We start from the raw sequence: 17,791 nt of genomic DNA on the forward strand, positions 1-17,791 counted from the left end.
GGGGTGTGACACATATGTAAGGGCTGCAGTTCCTCATGTGCCCTAGTCCACAATTTGCACACACTTGCAGTTTTGCTTGGTGCTCTCAGTTAGCACAGTTCTGCCACATGCAGCATCTCCTCCTTGCCCCAGATTAGGGTTCATTATTTTTTATATATTATTTATAAAGGGAACCTCTGGACACATTCTATACGAGCTGGACATCCAGAACTGGGGTGTCAGGAGAGTCCTGGGGCCGAATACTTTCTACGAGTCAGAAAAGCAGAAGTCAAGACTTCTAATTTTGGCTCTGCCACTGTTTTGATCCTGTTGTGCCTGTACAGAGAAGTGGCTGCTCCTCTGGCCTTGCCCACGATGCTGTCCCACAGAACCAAGGCGTGGGGCTGGAGGAAGGAGGTGGGCTGAGGGCTGCATCCAGCTCTCACAGACACATGCGGGTGGGTTATTTTGAAAACACAGAAGCCGACCTTGGTCTCAGCAGATGCAGCATTGCCACATAAATGTAAATATTTTGGTCACTGATGTGCTGACAGAAATTGTTGTGTTATCTTGTTTCAGGAAAGCCTGAAGTAACAATGCAGTTGTTGTTCAAGCAGATCTCCTGCACGTCTGACAGTTATCCTGCCTCATCTTGGGTTTGGAGGAACTGTCCTGAACTAAACTCATCCAAGTAAATAATTTTCCTTCTTTCTGTTTCATTGCAAAGACTGTATCTGAGCTGTCCTTGAAAAATTAAGGACATTGAAAATTGAGGAAAATAAGGATTAATGTCTGTGAAATTAAGACTGACTTGTAAGAAACTAAGTGTAAATAAAATGCATCCTTGACTGTTTGTACATGGTGGCCCATTCCAGGGGAACTAAATCACCAAAATGAGGGAAAGTTTTCAATTTTTTTTTATTGGCATCAAACAAAGTCTATGAAGATTGGTATCTTGGTCTCTTTACACTGAAATAAACCCCACTGGGTTTATATCAACAGTTAAGTAGTTACAAAGTCCAGTCTAAGTTTTAATCTTGGCCTGTCAAACTTAGAGAATGCAGGGAATGCATTGCTTAGTGTGAGCTTGATTAATTGATTAAGCTTTGGTTAATCCAGCTAGTGACCTGTTACCGAAGTCAGTAAAGCCAGCGGGAGTGCTTCCAGTAAAGTTAGTGAGAATTTTTCCATTTCCTCTATTTATTTAGGGCAATGAGTCAGGCCCTAAAATTTCAAGTGTTGCTGAAACAGCTTTGAGCTGTTTTATGAACTCTGCAGTTTTTATTTTATATATGCCAAAGAACTAATAATCCCAAAGTGCAGAAGAGTCCTGGGTCAAATTATCTTTTGGAAGATTTTGAACAAAACTCTAAGTATTTTAACTAGATATAAAAAAAAAATCTCAATCATTTCCTCATCCACACCTCTGAAAAGGCTTCCCACCATCAATCTTGTTGTGCAGAAAGAAAACATCCAGCTAGTGAGTTTAAAATACTCCTTAAAGCAGCTTTCTGGAAAGGAATCATTGTGACATTTCTTTTCTTGGCAACTTCCACATGTAGAAGCTAGTACTATGTGTAGAGATGAATAAATCTTATGTATTTACTTGCTTCCTCATTTATTTATGTGGACAGTAAATTAGGCAGTAAGCTGATAAATTATAGAAATGCTGAAAGTCAAAATCACCTCTGTGTGAGTCTCCTTTCCCTCAAGTATAACATTCCTTGTTTCTATATAACAGGTCTTAATTAAGTCATTAATACAGGGTGGATGCTTTCCATCTTGAGTGAGAGAAACTTCATGGTTGAAATCACATACCTTCAGGGAGAAGAGTTAGAACTTCTACTCTGGGTTCATTTTGTGTTCATTGTTTTAGTAGGGGCTAGTTTGAGCTGCTCAGTGGTTGGTGTGTTTGAGGTAAAGGTGCAACCAGTGATAACAGATGCAGTAGCAGGGGTCATGTCAGCTGTGAAACTGGTAAAGTCAGGGGTGCAGGTGCCCTGCCAGGGTAGAGATGGGGAGTGGGAGTGAGCCCAGTGAAGGAGGTAGAGAGCCCACTTCACTCCCTACTGACATACCATGTCCATCACCAAAAAATAAGACTGGCAACTCCTCTGAAGACTCACTCTAACAGTGACAAACAACTCATCTGTCCCTCCCTTCTTCTCTTCTTTTCAATGGAGATGTAAGATGTGTTTTGAAGCATCCTACCTTCTCCCCTGGAAAATGCCACTGTGAGACAAAAAGCAAAACTGCTCTGCTTCCTTTTTCAGCTGTACAGAAGAAATCACTGAGGGGATTCACAACTTCTTGCCAGAAAGGAGATCCCTGGTGTCATGGATTTCAAGCAGTACTTTCGATGTAAAGGAGACAACAACAACCTTCTCTGTTGAATGCTGTGCGAACAATTCTGCGGGTTCAGCCTGTGAAAGGAGTTACATTAACCTGTCAGGTACCATAAGGCAGTTCTGTAGCACAGGTTTTCTCAGTTAAAACTGGCATGGTAGAGCTTACTGCATTTTTCATTTGGCTAAAAGTATGGCTGTGCAATGGCATTGCAGGAAAAACACAAGAGCAGTGTGGGAGATGGTGGATGAGTGAGAGATACGTCTCCTTTCTCTAGTCCCAAAGCAAGAGCCTCCCTCATTAAAATTAGCAGAAGTGCTAACGGGAAGTGCAAGATGGAGCTATGGCCAATGTTTGCGTCTGCTAGTTTATTTCTTCTTGATAGTCCCTACCTGAGACCTGGAGGTGTCAGCTTTGGGAAGAGCTGAAGCTGCTTTCATATCCGGTGGCAGGTATTGGCTCTTGTTCCTCTCCTGGAGGTTACTGCAGTGCTGCCAAAAAAGCCTATGGGAGCTCTTCTCATCCCATGGAGATCATTGCATGCCTGGCCATGAGCATGACTGAGCCAACAGTGTTTTGATTCACACAGATATTTGCAGTACAGGGTTCTCCTGTCATAGACAACCAAGCTGTTTGGTGCTTTTGAATACAGCTGACAACAGCTGTGACCACTGACAGTTTCAGCGTTTATGCTGAAATTACAATAGCTAGTAAGCATCATACTTACGCTCTTAGAAACTACCAGAATATGGGGATAAGTCTCATGCAACACTTACCTATCCACCAGCTCTTTATAGGTCTTGACTTGTTAAGATTGCTCCTGGCTGAGCAGCAGAGCAGTGCTCCAAGCAGGTTGTGTACAGCCCACTCACTGGTAACTGGTGTGTTGGTACTCAATGTACATTGCCTGGGGGAAGGCACAAGGAGAGAGGAGGGAGACAGTGATGAGAAGAGGAGCTGCTTATTCCTCTTTATGCTCAGGAAGTCCAATCCATGGATCACACCAACATCTCTGTGCACTTAGATTTATTAATTGAGGTTAATTAATTATTTTTGAATGAAAACAGATGTCAAAATTGCCCAACGCTTAATGCTCCCTGCCCAGATCCTTGCTTTGCATGTGTCTCCGTCTCACTCCCATGCAGAGGAGACTCAGGCATGAGGACAGCAGACTGACAGAAGTGAGAAATCCATCATGGGTTCTCCTTGCACCCTTAGCTGTATACATGAGCCCTGATTCAGTGGGTAGTAATGTGTATCTCTTAAAGTTGCAGGAGCAGTTTCTTCCCCCGTGGACAATGCTGCATTCTATGTTTCCGCTGGATCTTTCCTCCTCTTGATCGCTTTTTTGTTTGTGTTCATTTTTCATAAATACAAAAAGGTAAAAGCAAACATAAATACCTGCCCCTTCTTCTGTTGTTCCTACCAGGCCATTTTTTATTCTGTAGGACTTATTCCACCATTTCTTTTTCTTCCAAAGAAATTTAGGTATGAAAGCCAGTTGCGAATGATACAGATGGTAGGGCCACTGGATAATGAGTACATCTACATCGACTTCCGAGAATTTGAATATGATCTCAAATGGGAATTTCCCAGGGAAAATCTGGAATTTGGTGAGCAGTCCACAAGGCAAACCACAGGGATAGAGCCTGTGCTGTATCAGCTGCAAATAATATTGGCATATTGTTTCCTGTAGGACAGGTCCTCGGTTCTGGGGCTTTCGGGAAAGTGGTGAATGCAACAGCTTATGGAATTAGCAATGCAGGAGATTCAGTCCAGGTCGCAGTCAAAATGCTAAAAGGTATGATAAATTTTGCGTGCCTTTCACAAGCAGTGATCTATTCTGGCAGCTCCAAAGAAGGAGAAGTGCTGGAACAAATCCCTTTGTTTACAGACTTCTAGCAGCTACACCTCACAAATGCTGGGTTTCAAAATCCTTTCAGGATTATTTCAAAATCCCGTTTCAGTTTGGAAAGGTATTGTTAAAGTGCCTTCTTCCTGCAGTGTGTTGTATTTTGTTCTACACAACACAGATCTGTGCTGTATGGGTAAGTATGGAGCTGCTCTGCTCTAAAGAGGATGACTGCAAATTCATAGTTCAGATTAGCCTGCTGGTCATACTGGTGGCTCTGTGGACTTTGGAATAAGAGCCCCTTTTCTTGTACTGCTGTCTAGCTGTTGTGCTTCATTTGCCTCTTGTGTCTGAGCTAGCTTGTTTGCAAAGCTTCCTGCTCATCTTCACACAGTCTTAATGACACAAAGCAATTTTTTTCCATCCCTCCGTAAGGGTCAGGTTTCTTAAACCTCTAATCCTCCTTGCTGCTTTGCTCTGGACTCTCTCCCAGTTGTCTTGAGCCCTCATAAAAGCAATGTCTGGAAGCAAACCTCACTGGCAGCAAGCAGGGGAGGAGGGCTGCCTCACTGGTTCCTGAACCACAACTCTGTCAATACATAACAAGATGAGCTTCACATTGGCAGCAGCACCAGCACCCTGCTCACCTGTGTGCCCACACAGTCCCTTCCTTCCAGCACTACTTTCCAGCTCTTCATCCCCTATTTACACATGTGCATCAGCCTTACACTTCCTTGATCCACTGCTTTGCTGTTGTCTTTATGGAAGTTCAACTTGATCATTTGGGTTCACGTCTCCAATTCACTGAGATCATGAGGACCAAATACTTGCTGAAAACCAAGCCTAAAGCTATTACTGAAACACGGGGTGACCTTAGCTATTGGATTGCAACTGATTGTATGCCATATGAATGTTAAGATTTTTTTTTCCCCTAGCATTTCTGTCCAATAGGGTTGACACTATTTTTTCTGTGCTTAATACATTACTGTCATTCCTTGACAGCCCAAGAATGACAAATAAGAACATCTGATGACTGCTTTCTCAAACATTCAGATGATCCACACTCACATACACGTTTATTATTTTCCACCTTTGGTGGAAACATTTTATACCGTACAACATTATTTTAGGGTGTTCACAAATGTACTGTCAGTACAATTAATTTGAAATGAAGGCTTGCATGTGAAAAAGCATCACAACCATTTTCATTTTTATTTCTTTGCTGGAGATTTCCAAATCTGTGGTTTTGCTTTTACAGAAAAATCTGATGCTTCAGAAAAAGATGCTCTAATGTCTGAGCTGAAAATGATGACTCACATCGGAAGCCATGAAAATATTGTGAACCTTCTAGGAGCTTGTACCGTGTCAGGTAACTTGAAATTGTGGAAAGATACCAGTTAAATCCCCCAGACAAAGTAAGACTCTTGAACAGAAAAGACGTATAAAAAATTCATCATTGAAAGCAGCATTAAAAACATACAAGTCGTAATTAGTCACATATTACTAGTGCCTCTTCACCTTCACCAATTTTTCTGTTCTGCACTGGCCCAAAATAAGATGTGGATAAACTGAAAGCAGAGTTAAAGCCATGCATGTGTACAGAAATTAGTCCTTTCTGGTTGTACTTGCATGAAGAGATACAACAGCCCTTCCTGTTACAGTGGTGATGGCACTGATACAGGCCAGTTAATTAGGTGAAAAGGAAAAACTTACTGGGTATAAAATACTTCTATATCCACATGATTCTGTTCACATAAGGCTTTTTTTGTTTGGGTTTTGGTTTGTTTTTTTTTTTTTTATTCATATTGCTTACCAAGCAATGAAGTAGTAGAAAGAAATTGAAAAATGACCTAAAACTAGACATGAAAGAAAACAAAGTGCAAAAGAGTGGGGGTAGAGGGAAGAAAGAAGAGGAGAGAAGTAAATAATGACAAGAGAGACAACAAGAGGGCAAGAACTAAGCAAAGATGGGCTAAGATGAAAGTGGCAAGATGTTACTAATTAATTATTGTGTGACTTGTGATATCATTGAGGCAATGTGCATGGATATTCCTCTCCCAAGAACTCCCTCTCTGGTAAGTCCAGCAGTGAACAGGAGCAGGTAGAGAGAGGCTAAAGATCAGATCAGCTTGGGGAAAGAGCAGGGTTTTACCCAGTGTTTGCACATATCATGAATTTAAACATCTGCTGCTTAATAACTTGGCAAATTTTCTGCCATGGATATTTATTAAGTGAGAAAGACTGAAGAGAATAGTTAACTCCTGTTTCCCCGGTTTGCATCAACAGTAATACTGTCATGCAAAGACATTTGAAGTATGAGAGGAAAGCAACAGACTGTTGTTAGTAGCTTTAGCTGATTTGAAGCTATAAGGCTGCCACTGCTTTCTGGAAAATTCAGCAAGAAGTGATGGTGTAGGCAGGAGAGCTGAAGTGAAGACCTGCTTAGTCTGGGCGGGTAGGGCGGGGAAACTTCCAGCCTTACCCAAGTTCCATGCTTAGAAGCATTTACGTGGCTTTCAAGACTTTCACATCCATCCCCTGAGAAACTTTACAGGATTCTCACAGCGTGCCCCATCTTTTCTGACAGGGCCTTTCTGACAGAAACATCCACAAATCTGTGTTCGGTTTTTCTGAACCAGAAGCTGTGATGCCAGTGTAAGACTTTGCAGAGGTGATATGTGACCACTCTGAGCTCTCCCTGGGCCTTTTGCTCTGCTCATACTGGCTTGTCATGTCTGTCCTCAAAGCCTCCCTGGTCAGGAATTGGAGGTATTTTTTGTTCTTGAGGAAATGGCCTGACTAGTGCTCCACAAACACATCCCCCTTGTAAGGTCTTTCCCTCCCTTTAGTCCTCTCAGAAAACACACTAGGGTTTCAGGTGGCCTTCCCAAAAACAGAAGGATATTTCTAGAGCATGAAAGTAGTGTAGATAAATGAAAGGGCTTAGGTCAGACGATACTAATTTGCACCAAGATAATTAGCAGAGGTCATCTTTTGCTTGAACCGTGCATGGTTTCGACAATATATTTTATCCTTACAGCCTGGGCTGTCCCTCACAGTGCCATTTGGTGTGGAGAAGGATCTTTGTGCCTTCACAGGGACTGACAATCCACCTTGGGAGATGCACCACATGGAAGAATCAGCTATAGGGACTTTCCAAAGGGACATTACAGTCAGTAATTACAGTCAGTAAACACTGCCTGCCCATCAGTACAGCTTGTCTACCCAGGAAAGGAAGATGCTTGGGACATTTAATGCAGATTAGTCCTGGGAGAAGATGGAGCATCATTAGGGCTTTAATGGGAAGAGTGCTACAGATAGCAGGAGGCATTTACATTTCAAACTGTTTCAGGACCAACCTACTTGATATTTGAATACTGTTGCTATGGTGACCTTCTGAACTACTTAAGGAGCAAGAGAGAAAAGTTTCACTGGACATTGACAGATATTTTTAAACAACACAACTTCAGCTTTTACCACAATATCCATTTGGACCAAAATTCCAGGTAAACATTCGAGATTAGTTTAGTACTTTATAAAGCTACTGTCTCTTTTCAAGCTGCATCCCTGGCTGTGCTGTAAACTGGTGACATTTTTGAATTCTTAAGAATGTGTCCTCATGTACTTTAATAAGCCATGCCTTAGGAGCAACTGAGTTTTCATTCTTCTTATGATCTTCTCACTGGACTGTAAAAAAACCCAGGCAATCCCTTATTTCTCTTTCCAGTTTTGACAAGATTCATGTCAGTGCCCAGATTTTTATTAGAGAAAACTGATCATGCTTTTTAACTGCAAAACTGTTTATATGTAGAATGTGATGAGATCTGCTGTGTGTAACCATATTGCAAACATGTCACCCACTCCAGGATGGGAACTCACCTGAAGTACAGTGTCCAAACGACCCTGTGCAGAGACGATGAATTTGAAATCACACAAAGAAGTCAAAACATGAATGTGACATCTGGCTCAAATGGGATTGTGCTGTATTCTGAGGAAGGTAAGACATGAATTGCTTTTATCTCTAGTAATTCTATTATTTTGTATTTATTATATTATTGAAATAACCAGACTAGATTCAGTCACATGGGAGGCCTCTCTCTTCCATCCTGGCAGAGATTTTCCTGGAGAAAGATTCAACAACACTTAAGACCAGAGGCTTATGTTTCTGGCCTTGCTATACATAGTATTTGAATATGAAAATACCCTTTCCTTTGTTTTCTGTCTGAGCAAAGAATGCAAAGGAAGAATGTTCATTGTGATGTTGTTCCTGGTAGGAACATGTGAAAATCCTTATAATGGTCAGTACAATTAATCAGAAGGTGAGGAAGCCCATGGAAAATGCACAGTCCTGGTTATATTTTACAGATAAAATTAAGCATGCAAGCAGACAAGTGGATGAAGAAGAGGATTTTAATGTGCTCACATTTGAAGATCTTCTTTGCTTCTCTTATCAAGTTGCCAAAGGAATGGAGTTTCTGGAGTCGAAATCGGTATGGTGCAGGGTAACAAACTTTAGATAGAAAAGATGGAAAAAAATCCTTCAGTTTGTAAAAGGCAGACTGAGGAACAGAGCCACTCGGTGGCAGGCTTGAGCTGCACCTCCGTCCCCAGCTGTGGGGCAAAGACTGGGTTGCAATGTTAGACGTGGCCCCCGGTGAGAAGTGGCTGCACACTCCTGCCTGCTCGGCGCCTGTCCCTTGCCACCAGCAGCCAGGGGCTGTCCAGCTTGCTCATTTGCCAGACCATTTAAGTGGAAAGAGGCAGCAATTCACAGAGCTCTGTGTGAGACAAGGAAATGATCTCCTTATGATACCCAATGCTGCAGAGCATTAACCCTTTCTTTCCTTCTAAGTGCATTCACAGAGACCTTGCTGCCCGAAATATACTAGTGACCCATGGAAAAGTGGTGAAAATATGTGACTTTGGCCTTGCCAGAGATGTAGTGAATGACTCCAACTACATTGTCAGGGGCAACGTAAGTTCCTGAATGCTCTCTCTTTTTCATACCAATGTAAGAATAAGGAACCAAGAGAGTGAAGCTTTTCATTGTCAGATTCCTTGTTAGCTTCATAGATACCTGTACAGACAGTGAAGGAATCTCACTTTTTCCTGCCTTCAGCAAATTCAGATTCTTAGATTACAAATAACCTAATGAAGCTAGTACTGTAAATGAGGTGGCACCCATCTGCTCTCTAAAGCACAATGAAATCCTTTGATGGAAAATCTTGGGAATTGTTTGCTGTTGTGGATAAAAACAGCGTAGGGACAGTAGAATATGTGCAGGGGTATACCAGATCCTCCAGCTAATATGAAGAAATGCAGAGTAGACATCTCCATCTGAGCTACTCATTCTAGAAGTCAGAGGAGGAAAGGAGGCTCTTCCAGAGTTGAACTTATCTCCTCCTTAAATCATCATCTGGAATGGGTGAGATGAATTGTCTCCTTAGAAGTGTCTGTTTCCTTCTTTAAGGGAAATTTAAGAGGCTACTAGGAGAGGCCCAGCTTTCCACATAGCAAACGTGCATGAAATGATTCTACTCAAACAATGAGAACTGCAGTGAGCCATCTAGAAAGCCTGTGTCACAACATGACCTGGCCTCCTTTCCCCCTGTCTGTACAGGCTCGTTTACCAGTTAAATGGATGGCTCCTGAAAGCTTATTCGAGAGGACGTACACGATGAAGAGTGATGTCTGGTCTTATGGAATATTACTATGGGAAATATTCTCTTTGGGTATGTTCTGTAACACAACAAAAGAGCACTGCTTGGTTTTGGCAGCTTCTGAATTAACATATGTTCTCCAATATTTTCACAGGTGTAAATCCCTACCCTGGTATTCAGGTTGATACAAACTTCTACAAACTAATACAAAGTGGGTTTAAAATGGACCGACCATATTATGCTACAAAAGATGTGTAAGTGTATTTCCTGACTGATACACAGCATGGGAATTTAGATTTACTAAGCCACTGTTTGTATGACCTTTAATTTATTGTACTCTGTATTTTCCTCAAAAAAGGCTGCAAAAGGTGAGATCTTCCCCTAACTCTGAAAAAGGTTGCTTGATCCTGCAGATTTTGTCCTAAAGCAGAAGTGATCAACATTAAAGCTTATGTGTGTGTGTGTGAGAAGACTAAATTATTACCTTTATTTAACTGTGCCTTGCTTTCCTGGGGAACTTCTTGTTCTCAGGTCACAGACTTTTTCTTTTTTTTTTTTTTCTTTTTGTAAAAACTATGTTATACCATATTCATTTTGAATATCAACTAGATCTGTTGTGAGTTTTTCTGAACTTTTTAACTTTAATTAAGCTTTAGCATGCCTGATTCAGTTCAAGGAGGTTAGGGATCTTCTTAGGGAAAAACCCTGCTAAGGAAGATTTGGCAGGAGCTATTCCTGTGCTGTCAGTACATGATTCTCAGCCTGTGCCTCTGTGCCTGGATGGATTCTGTCTAGAGGTGGACCCCAGAGAAAAAGAGAAGTAAAGGTGATGCAGACCTATGAGACCTGGAGTATGGAGGAAAGGAAAGGACTTTGTGTTGTCTGAACTCTTCTGGAAGACATTTCATAGATGATCTATGGATTCAGTGCCTTACTATGGCACTATACTGTTCTTATCCTCTCCACATAAAGACTGTAATAGAATTAAAGATATAGGTGAATCTGGCAGATTGACCCATGAAAGATTGCTGTGGAGCTTATAAATATCAGGGAACTTATTGACCTATACACTTACAAGGGACTTCAGAAGATAGACACTGCACTGGCCCCTGATGAAACTGCAAGACCTCTAAGGTGGCATTTTAACCTCAGAAAAAGTTTTGTGATTTCAAATTACATAAAAAGACTTGCCGTGGAAAAAATGTCCTCAATACTACAGAGCCCACAAGGATCAGGTTCAGCCCTGGAGACAGACAGAAATTGTCTTCCTACCATTTTCTGTATAGAAGCTGGAAAACAAGGTTAGCATGCCAGTATGTGCCAGCCAGGGTGAAATCCTGGTTACAGTCCTATGAGGAGTATTTTCCTAAGGACTAGTAAAGCCACATTCTTTACTGTACCCTTTTTCCTCATCTTTCTGTAACTTCTGCTCTGATACAGCACGCTAAATCTAGCCCTTTTCTGTAAAATCTTTCTCCTGCCCTGTGACTCCTATCCAAATTCTGCATATCCATGCAGTCACTTACAGACAGTCCAACAGCTGACATGTTTTCTATACCACTTCTTTTCTCCTGCAGCTATCATGTGATGCAGTCCTGTTGGGCACTTGATTCCAGAAAAAGACCCTCTTTTTCTTGGCTGGTTTCCTCCCTTGCCTGTCAGCTGGCTGAGGCAGAAGGAGCAGTAAGTAAACACAGAAAAAAGGAAATTATTTTTCTTTTTTTTTTGTGTGTGTGTGTATGTGTAGCCCCATAGATCACGATGAGCTGAGAAACAGCCTTCTGTTTTCTGTGTTCTGGATACATTGCCTATGGATCTATGTAAGAGTTTGGGGAATCTTTTTCTGCCATCAGAAGGAATCCTGACTTCCCTGAGGAGGATTTCTTTCCTCCCACTTCCTGCAGCGGGACTCTGGAAAGCTGAAATCTCCCAGCCTGTGCTATGGGAATATGCTTGCTTTGTGCAGGAGCCATTGCAGTTGGCTTTGGTGATGCTGATAGCTGCCATGGGAGAGGAGCTGAGCCTGGGCCACCTGCCAGGGCTCTCCTGGGGGGCCACTATAAGTATACACTATAAGTATGTACTGCTGTCTTCACACACGAAGGGCCGTATGGCATTCTCAAAAGCCAAAGTAATAAATAGGGTCTGAGGAAGTCATAGTGCATCCTTACCAGACTGTGATCTCTTCTTCAGAGAAGATAAGCAACCCCTGCTGAAACTACCAATTCCTACCTGGGTTTCCACTCTGGGCTATACACACTGTTTCCCAGTGCTGTGTCCTTGTGAACCTTTTGGGAATGTGGGGAGCTATGAATGACTCTTGCCTTGACAGCCGTGAGGCTCTCTGCAGGCCGTTAGCCTGGCAGAAACTGCTGAGCATAGAGGCAAACTAATGAGCAACTTCAAAGCACTGTACCTGGAAAAAGAATTCCTCCTTCGCAGTCTCCTTCTTTTCCTCTGCCTAGCTCTTTATGGCTGGCTAAGATCCAGCTCACTTAGGCAGTTGTCTGGACTCCCTCTGGAGTCAGTGGGAAGGTAACTGGCAGATATGAGTGTGAGTCTCCTTCAAGAGGAGGTGGGCTGTACCTTACAAGTGCCTTCTTCACAGGCAGATGAGCAATTTTTTTGAGTAGAATAAGTAATAACAGAAGATATATTTTGTTTCCTCTTCCCAATTCTAGATTTACCAGAATATGAAGAAAAACGTTTCTACACACAATTCCAGCATCAAAACTAAACCACATGTAAGCAGGGATGAGGAATCTCTGCTATCACCAACTGTTCTCCAGCATGAAGACTCTCAGGTTGAAAAATAGTCTGGTTTATGGATCTGATCTCAGTATTTTCATAAACTCTATGTAGCATAGATGTTTTATATCACCCCTAAGAAAAGAAAATATTACCACCTGCTGCTCTATTCACATTTCTTATGGGCTAGTCCGTACCAGTGTTACTTTGAGGAGAAGACACAATTCATTTCTTTAAATTCAGCAAACATGTCTAGCACAAGACAGAAGCAATGGTCTTTTTGCTGTCTCTCTGCAACTGGATATCTCTTTTCCTGGTTTTATGTAAATAGTGCCTAATCAATGCATTCAATTCAGACTGTTCTTGCCATATTGCAAGCACACACAAGAAAATACAGGGTTTTTTTAGTCAGTGCTTACAAGAACAGATTATGCACCTAAAGAAAATTGGTGTGGTTTCCAAAAGTACTACTCACATCTTCATCTCCCAATGTCAGTGAGGGCTGGAAAAAAAAGCCATTGGAGTAGCCGACTTCAGATACCCAAATTTTAAGATACCAGCTTTGTTTTCCAAGGAACTATAAATATTAATAACTGTCTTATCCTGAACATCTCAACTTCTGTGAACACCAATAGGTGTCCAGTTCAGGTGAGTTCATTTCATCACGCATTAGGTACTTGGGTAGTCTCTAGTCGCCCAGACTAGGTTCTGCACACCCTGATGAGAGGCAGACACTTAGAGTGAGTGATTCTTTTCTACCTAAGCACCTAAAAAGAAGCAGGAGGAGTGATATTTGGAGATGACCTTCTGCCTCCCTGGTCTAGAAAATCCAGGTGGCCATCTCCAACTGGAAGTCTCACTTCAACTGAGTTATAGCTAATTCTATTATTTGGGCTTTGTGTGTTTTAATATCAATAAAATTGTTTAATTTTAAAGAAATTGTCTTCTGTAGCAATTTAGGAATGTAGTATCATTCCAAATTCCCAGAAGTCAGCCTGGGTTTATGAACCCTGCTGCAATAAAATGAGAGTATGTCTCTTTTTAACTTTATCCCAGACTCCCAGGACAGTAACCAGAGACTTCATGAGTTTTTGATATAGGTAAAAAGACACATTATTTTTATAATGAGGTTTGAGGATTTATAACTGGGGCTTTCATAAGGACTAACGGGACACATTTTCTACATCACAGTGAATCAAAGGTGAGAATATCTTGGTTAGCAGTTTTCTTCTTTTCTATATTTTACAAGATGCTAACTGCAGTTAGGGTTTCCAGTGGCAAGTATTATAAATTGATAACTGTTTGGATAGACCATGCTATCACAGAAATCAAGCTGCTCTTTACTAACATTGTCTGAAAATAATGAATGTTCTAATACAGTGATTATGATTTGTATATTTTTGTTAACATTGTCAAATCATCAAGGAATTGTCAGGTATAAACTGCTGAAGAATAATTTGGAAATATAAAGATGGAAATAAAACTTTTACATTGCACTTTCTGGAAAGTATGGATGACTTTTAACATACTCGTAACACAATTTCAAAGCATCCAGCAGCAAGGTGTCCCTCTTCGGCACCAGGAGCACACATCTGGCGCCAGCCGGGAAGCAGGAGTTGGGTGTCTTTGTGCAGAGAGTTTTCAGCCTCAGCTAGAGGAGCTTAACACTGAACTGGTTGCATCCAAGCCTAGCTGGCCCTGGAAGCTAAGCAGATGTGAACTTGGCTTGTAGAGGAACAGATGGGAATCCCATGTGCTTTAAAACATGCCAGAAAGTTGTGTCAAGTGTTTTTTCTACAAGATGAAGAAAGGAGCGGACAGAGGTCATCGGGCCCCATCATCACTACTGAGCTGAGACTGAGTAATACAAAGGCAAACAGAGAACCTTGGAGCTGACACAAGCTTCTCCTGATGCACGTATGAAAAGCAGCTCAGGCAACACGGCACTCTATGAGGAAGCACAATCAGGAGGAAGACCCTCCTGTAGCAGCTGGACACATGGAGGGTTGTGGATCTGCTCCTCCACACAGCAGAGAGGGATGGAACAAAGCTACAGGAAATATTCAGTGAAAATATATTAGGAGTGTAAAAAAAAACATATTAGGAGTACATTTCTTTACCAGGATGCTTCCAAAACGAGTTAGCAAAGTGCTGAGCCGTTCCTGAGGTTTGTGCAGAGCTGCAGCCAGTGCTGTTTGAGGATTGATTTCATGACTCTTGAAAGAAGATGCCCACATTTCTCCCATTAGGATTCAGACCACTAACCTGTGCCTGCCTCCAGGAACAGGTTCTCTGGAGAAAGAGCTGAATTCCCCCTGTAGTGAATGGGGAGAGTTAAGCTTGTTCGAAGACCTCCATCAGAGATGCCGTTAGTCTAAACCAGATCCACTAAGTTAGGCAGAGGAATAGAAGGAACAGAAGGGGCTGATCCCGGTTCCGAGGAGAGCTCCCCGGGACGCCGCCGGGACGGGGTGGCCTCGGGAGGACCGCGGTCCCCGGCCCGCCGCCGGGGCCGGCACTAGATGGAGCTCCGCCACCGCGGCTTCCCTCGGAGCCCGGCTGGTGCTTGGCAGAAGGGCCCGGGCCAGCCTCCAGAGCTGCAGGAGCGCCGGGGGGCAGCGCTGGGGTTGGTGGTGCCGGACGAGGGGGATCCTCAGCCAAAAGCTCATAGCGCTGACGGCTGCGCCAGGTACCGGTGCGAAGCAGTCAACGCCCTCCCTCGCTGTGTCTCCCAAACAGCCGTGCCGTGTGTCACAGGCAGCAGACACCAAAAAAAATATGATCCTCTTCTCTGTCCGGTTCAAGAGAAACTGGAGGTGCTTCTCCAACATATATCACCCTCAGGTTTGGGATATCTGTGATGGGCTCCCTGAGGTCCCTCTGGGGAGAGCTGGCGCTGATTGTTTGTTGAACCAGAAGAGGAAAGCAGAAGTGACCTTGTCATGCAGGCTAGCACTAGCTTTCAGTCCATATGTTCATGGAGGTATCTGTGAAAGGGGATGAAGAATTCAATGGTCTACAGAGCTATCTGCAGGTAGGTTATTTTTTGAGAGACTATACTTCTGCTAGAAAATATGTCAGGGGTGCAGAAATCAAAGTGAGATGAAGATGACTGCACTGGGGTATTCCTCATGCAGCTAAGGCACACTGGATCTCAGCCCCCTTCTCCCAGACTGAACTAGGTGAAGTACCCAGTGGCACAGGACTCCCTCTTCCCAGCCAAATGCACTGTAGGCTAGTGAGTGGCTGCTGCCTTCCCTTGCTGATCAACGGCTAACTAATTAGGCTATGCAAAATAAACTAGCTTTTAAAAAAGGCACAAAAGGCCCCATCCAGACCAGTGGTTGAGGAGACCAGAGATCACTTCATTAAAAGGTAGGACCTGAGTCCAACTCCTTCTCACCTTTGGTGAGCATCTCAGTGCTGTAGTGTGGTGGGGAAGGAACCCCTTCCAGCCAGACTCTCTGAAACCTCAGCCAGAGTCAGGCTTCCTGACATGCTTCCCAGGGATGAGATAAACAGGGGGGCTGCTCAGGTCAGCGATCCTACCTTACAGGTCACTGTCATATTAAAAATTATCATAAGGGTTTAAGGCTGAGCTGGAAAACTGATTAAGTAACACTCCTGGCAGTAGTGTAGCTGTCTCAGGGTACAGTATGGATCATATCTCAGCTGAAAAGGATTTTTGAAGACTTGTGATCTGAAGAGAAGCCTATAGGTGGTGGTGTTCTTGTGACCACCTCCGCAGAAGCACATGAAAACTGAGATTTGTTTAGATACTGCTCAGTTGAGATGAAAACCCATGGAAGATCCTGACAGTGACCCACTACAAATGCCACACCTGCTTGTGATCCTTTGCACAGCAGCTTACCTCTGGCATTTAGCTGTGACTGCCCATATGTGCTCAGAGGTGCCTCTTCTAGGGTTCCTCTCCCTTCGTGCCCTACACCATGGGGACATCACTGTCTTCCAGATGAAGCAAGCCCGTAAGTTACTTCTAATGACAGCCCTCCAGTCCCACCAGTGCCATGATATCCCCATCATCAGAAGAGGGTTGGAGGCTTCAGACCCTAAAAAAAAAGGAGCTGCCTAGCTCTAGTTTCCACCATATTTTTCCTGGACAAGCAACTGCCTGCCTAATGTGGACTGGGATATCCTTTGGAAAAGCTTCCTGTACTTCGGGGTGTCCTGGATGCAGAGGGGCTGGTCTCCAGGATCTGAGCTGAGAAGCTAGCAGCCAGACGATGGCACTGTGGGCCACAGCAGGGAGCCTGGCCCTCAGATCCGGGTCTGGCCTTACCTTTCACTCCTTTGGGGTCCTCTTTTCAGACCAGAGAAAAAGACGTGAGACTCGTCTTCCTTTCCAAGAACTAAAGAAGACAGCTGGGAGCACATGGGAGGTGGTGGAGAGCAGTCAGGCATTAATTTCTCCTTGGAGCCAAAGGGGCTGAGGTTTTGTTTGGTTTGAAGGGAACAGGTTTGCCCATGGAGGAAGATTAGTCTTCTCTCTCTTGCCTTCTTACAGCCCTAGAATAAGGAAAGGTCCTGTGTGGGAGTCTTGGCCTGCTCCCTGGCAGGCCAAGGACATGCTTGGCCCCTGCCTGCCTTGACCTCCCACACTGCCTAACACAAAACACCACAGCCCTGCAGGGATGTGTACAGTTACAGCCTTTGAAACCTTTGACCTCGCAAAACAACAAGTTGTCTACACGGGGCAGACTCACACTGTTCTTCTGCTGACTGAACAGCTGTGTTGGATAGGGCCTGCCGTGAAGCACAGACTGACAGAGATGTTGGTAAGGGGCAGCCACCCCATAGAATCTTGCCATGGAAGGCCCTGGAGGGGGGATAAATCGGCAGGACGAGGGCTGTGGAGACGTGTGGGAGGACACAGACACGGGGCGTGCGTCACCGCCCTGCCAAGGTTACATTTCAAAGCTGGGAGATGTAGGAAATGAATCAGTGAGGAAGGCAATGAGGACATCGGCCTGTATATTGCCCCTGGGGCGTGGAGGGGATAGCCTGGAGGCTCGCTGGTGGTAAACGCGTGCAAACCAGCTTGCAGCTGGAATTTGATGGTTTGCTTGGCATGGGAGTCAACACACATGTTTGAGCACCGTCCCGCCAGCTGGGCCAGGGTTTGCAGGTGCCCAGGGGCGGCATGACTCCGGGCGACAGCTGGGGGAACTGGGGGTCTCCCTGCCTC

At 43.7% G+C, this 17,791-nt stretch overlaps 1 protein-coding gene across 1 annotated transcript in view; it reads left to right on the forward strand.

Annotated features, from left to right (window-relative positions):
- The window catches only part of FLT3 (fms-related tyrosine kinase 3), a gene marked incomplete at its 5' end in the record, with an annotated part of 30,312 nt that extends 17,659 nt beyond the window's left edge, over window positions 1–12,653 (forward strand). The window contains 14 exons of the mRNA XM_008940968.1: window positions 559–670; window positions 2,253–2,431; window positions 3,594–3,706; window positions 3,806–3,938; window positions 4,022–4,126; window positions 5,436–5,546; window positions 7,530–7,683; window positions 8,044–8,174; window positions 8,543–8,667; window positions 9,030–9,152; window positions 9,798–9,909; window positions 9,992–10,091; window positions 11,415–11,520; window positions 12,519–12,653. Of these exons, the coding sequence (XP_008939216.1) occupies window positions 559–670; window positions 2,253–2,431; window positions 3,594–3,706; window positions 3,806–3,938; window positions 4,022–4,126; window positions 5,436–5,546; window positions 7,530–7,683; window positions 8,044–8,174; window positions 8,543–8,667; window positions 9,030–9,152; window positions 9,798–9,909; window positions 9,992–10,091; window positions 11,415–11,520; window positions 12,519–12,653 (1,739 nt within the window). The remainder of the gene's footprint in view (window positions 1–558; window positions 671–2,252; window positions 2,432–3,593; window positions 3,707–3,805; window positions 3,939–4,021; window positions 4,127–5,435; window positions 5,547–7,529; window positions 7,684–8,043; window positions 8,175–8,542; window positions 8,668–9,029; window positions 9,153–9,797; window positions 9,910–9,991; window positions 10,092–11,414; window positions 11,521–12,518) is intronic.
- Between the last annotated feature and the right edge of the window lie 5,138 nt (window positions 12,654–17,791).

The sequence above is a fragment of the Merops nubicus genome, unplaced genomic scaffold, assembly GCF_000691845.1.
Source record: "Merops nubicus isolate BGI_N331 unplaced genomic scaffold, ASM69184v1 scaffold23205, whole genome shotgun sequence".
NCBI lineage: Eukaryota > Metazoa > Chordata > Aves > Coraciiformes > Meropidae > Merops > Merops nubicus.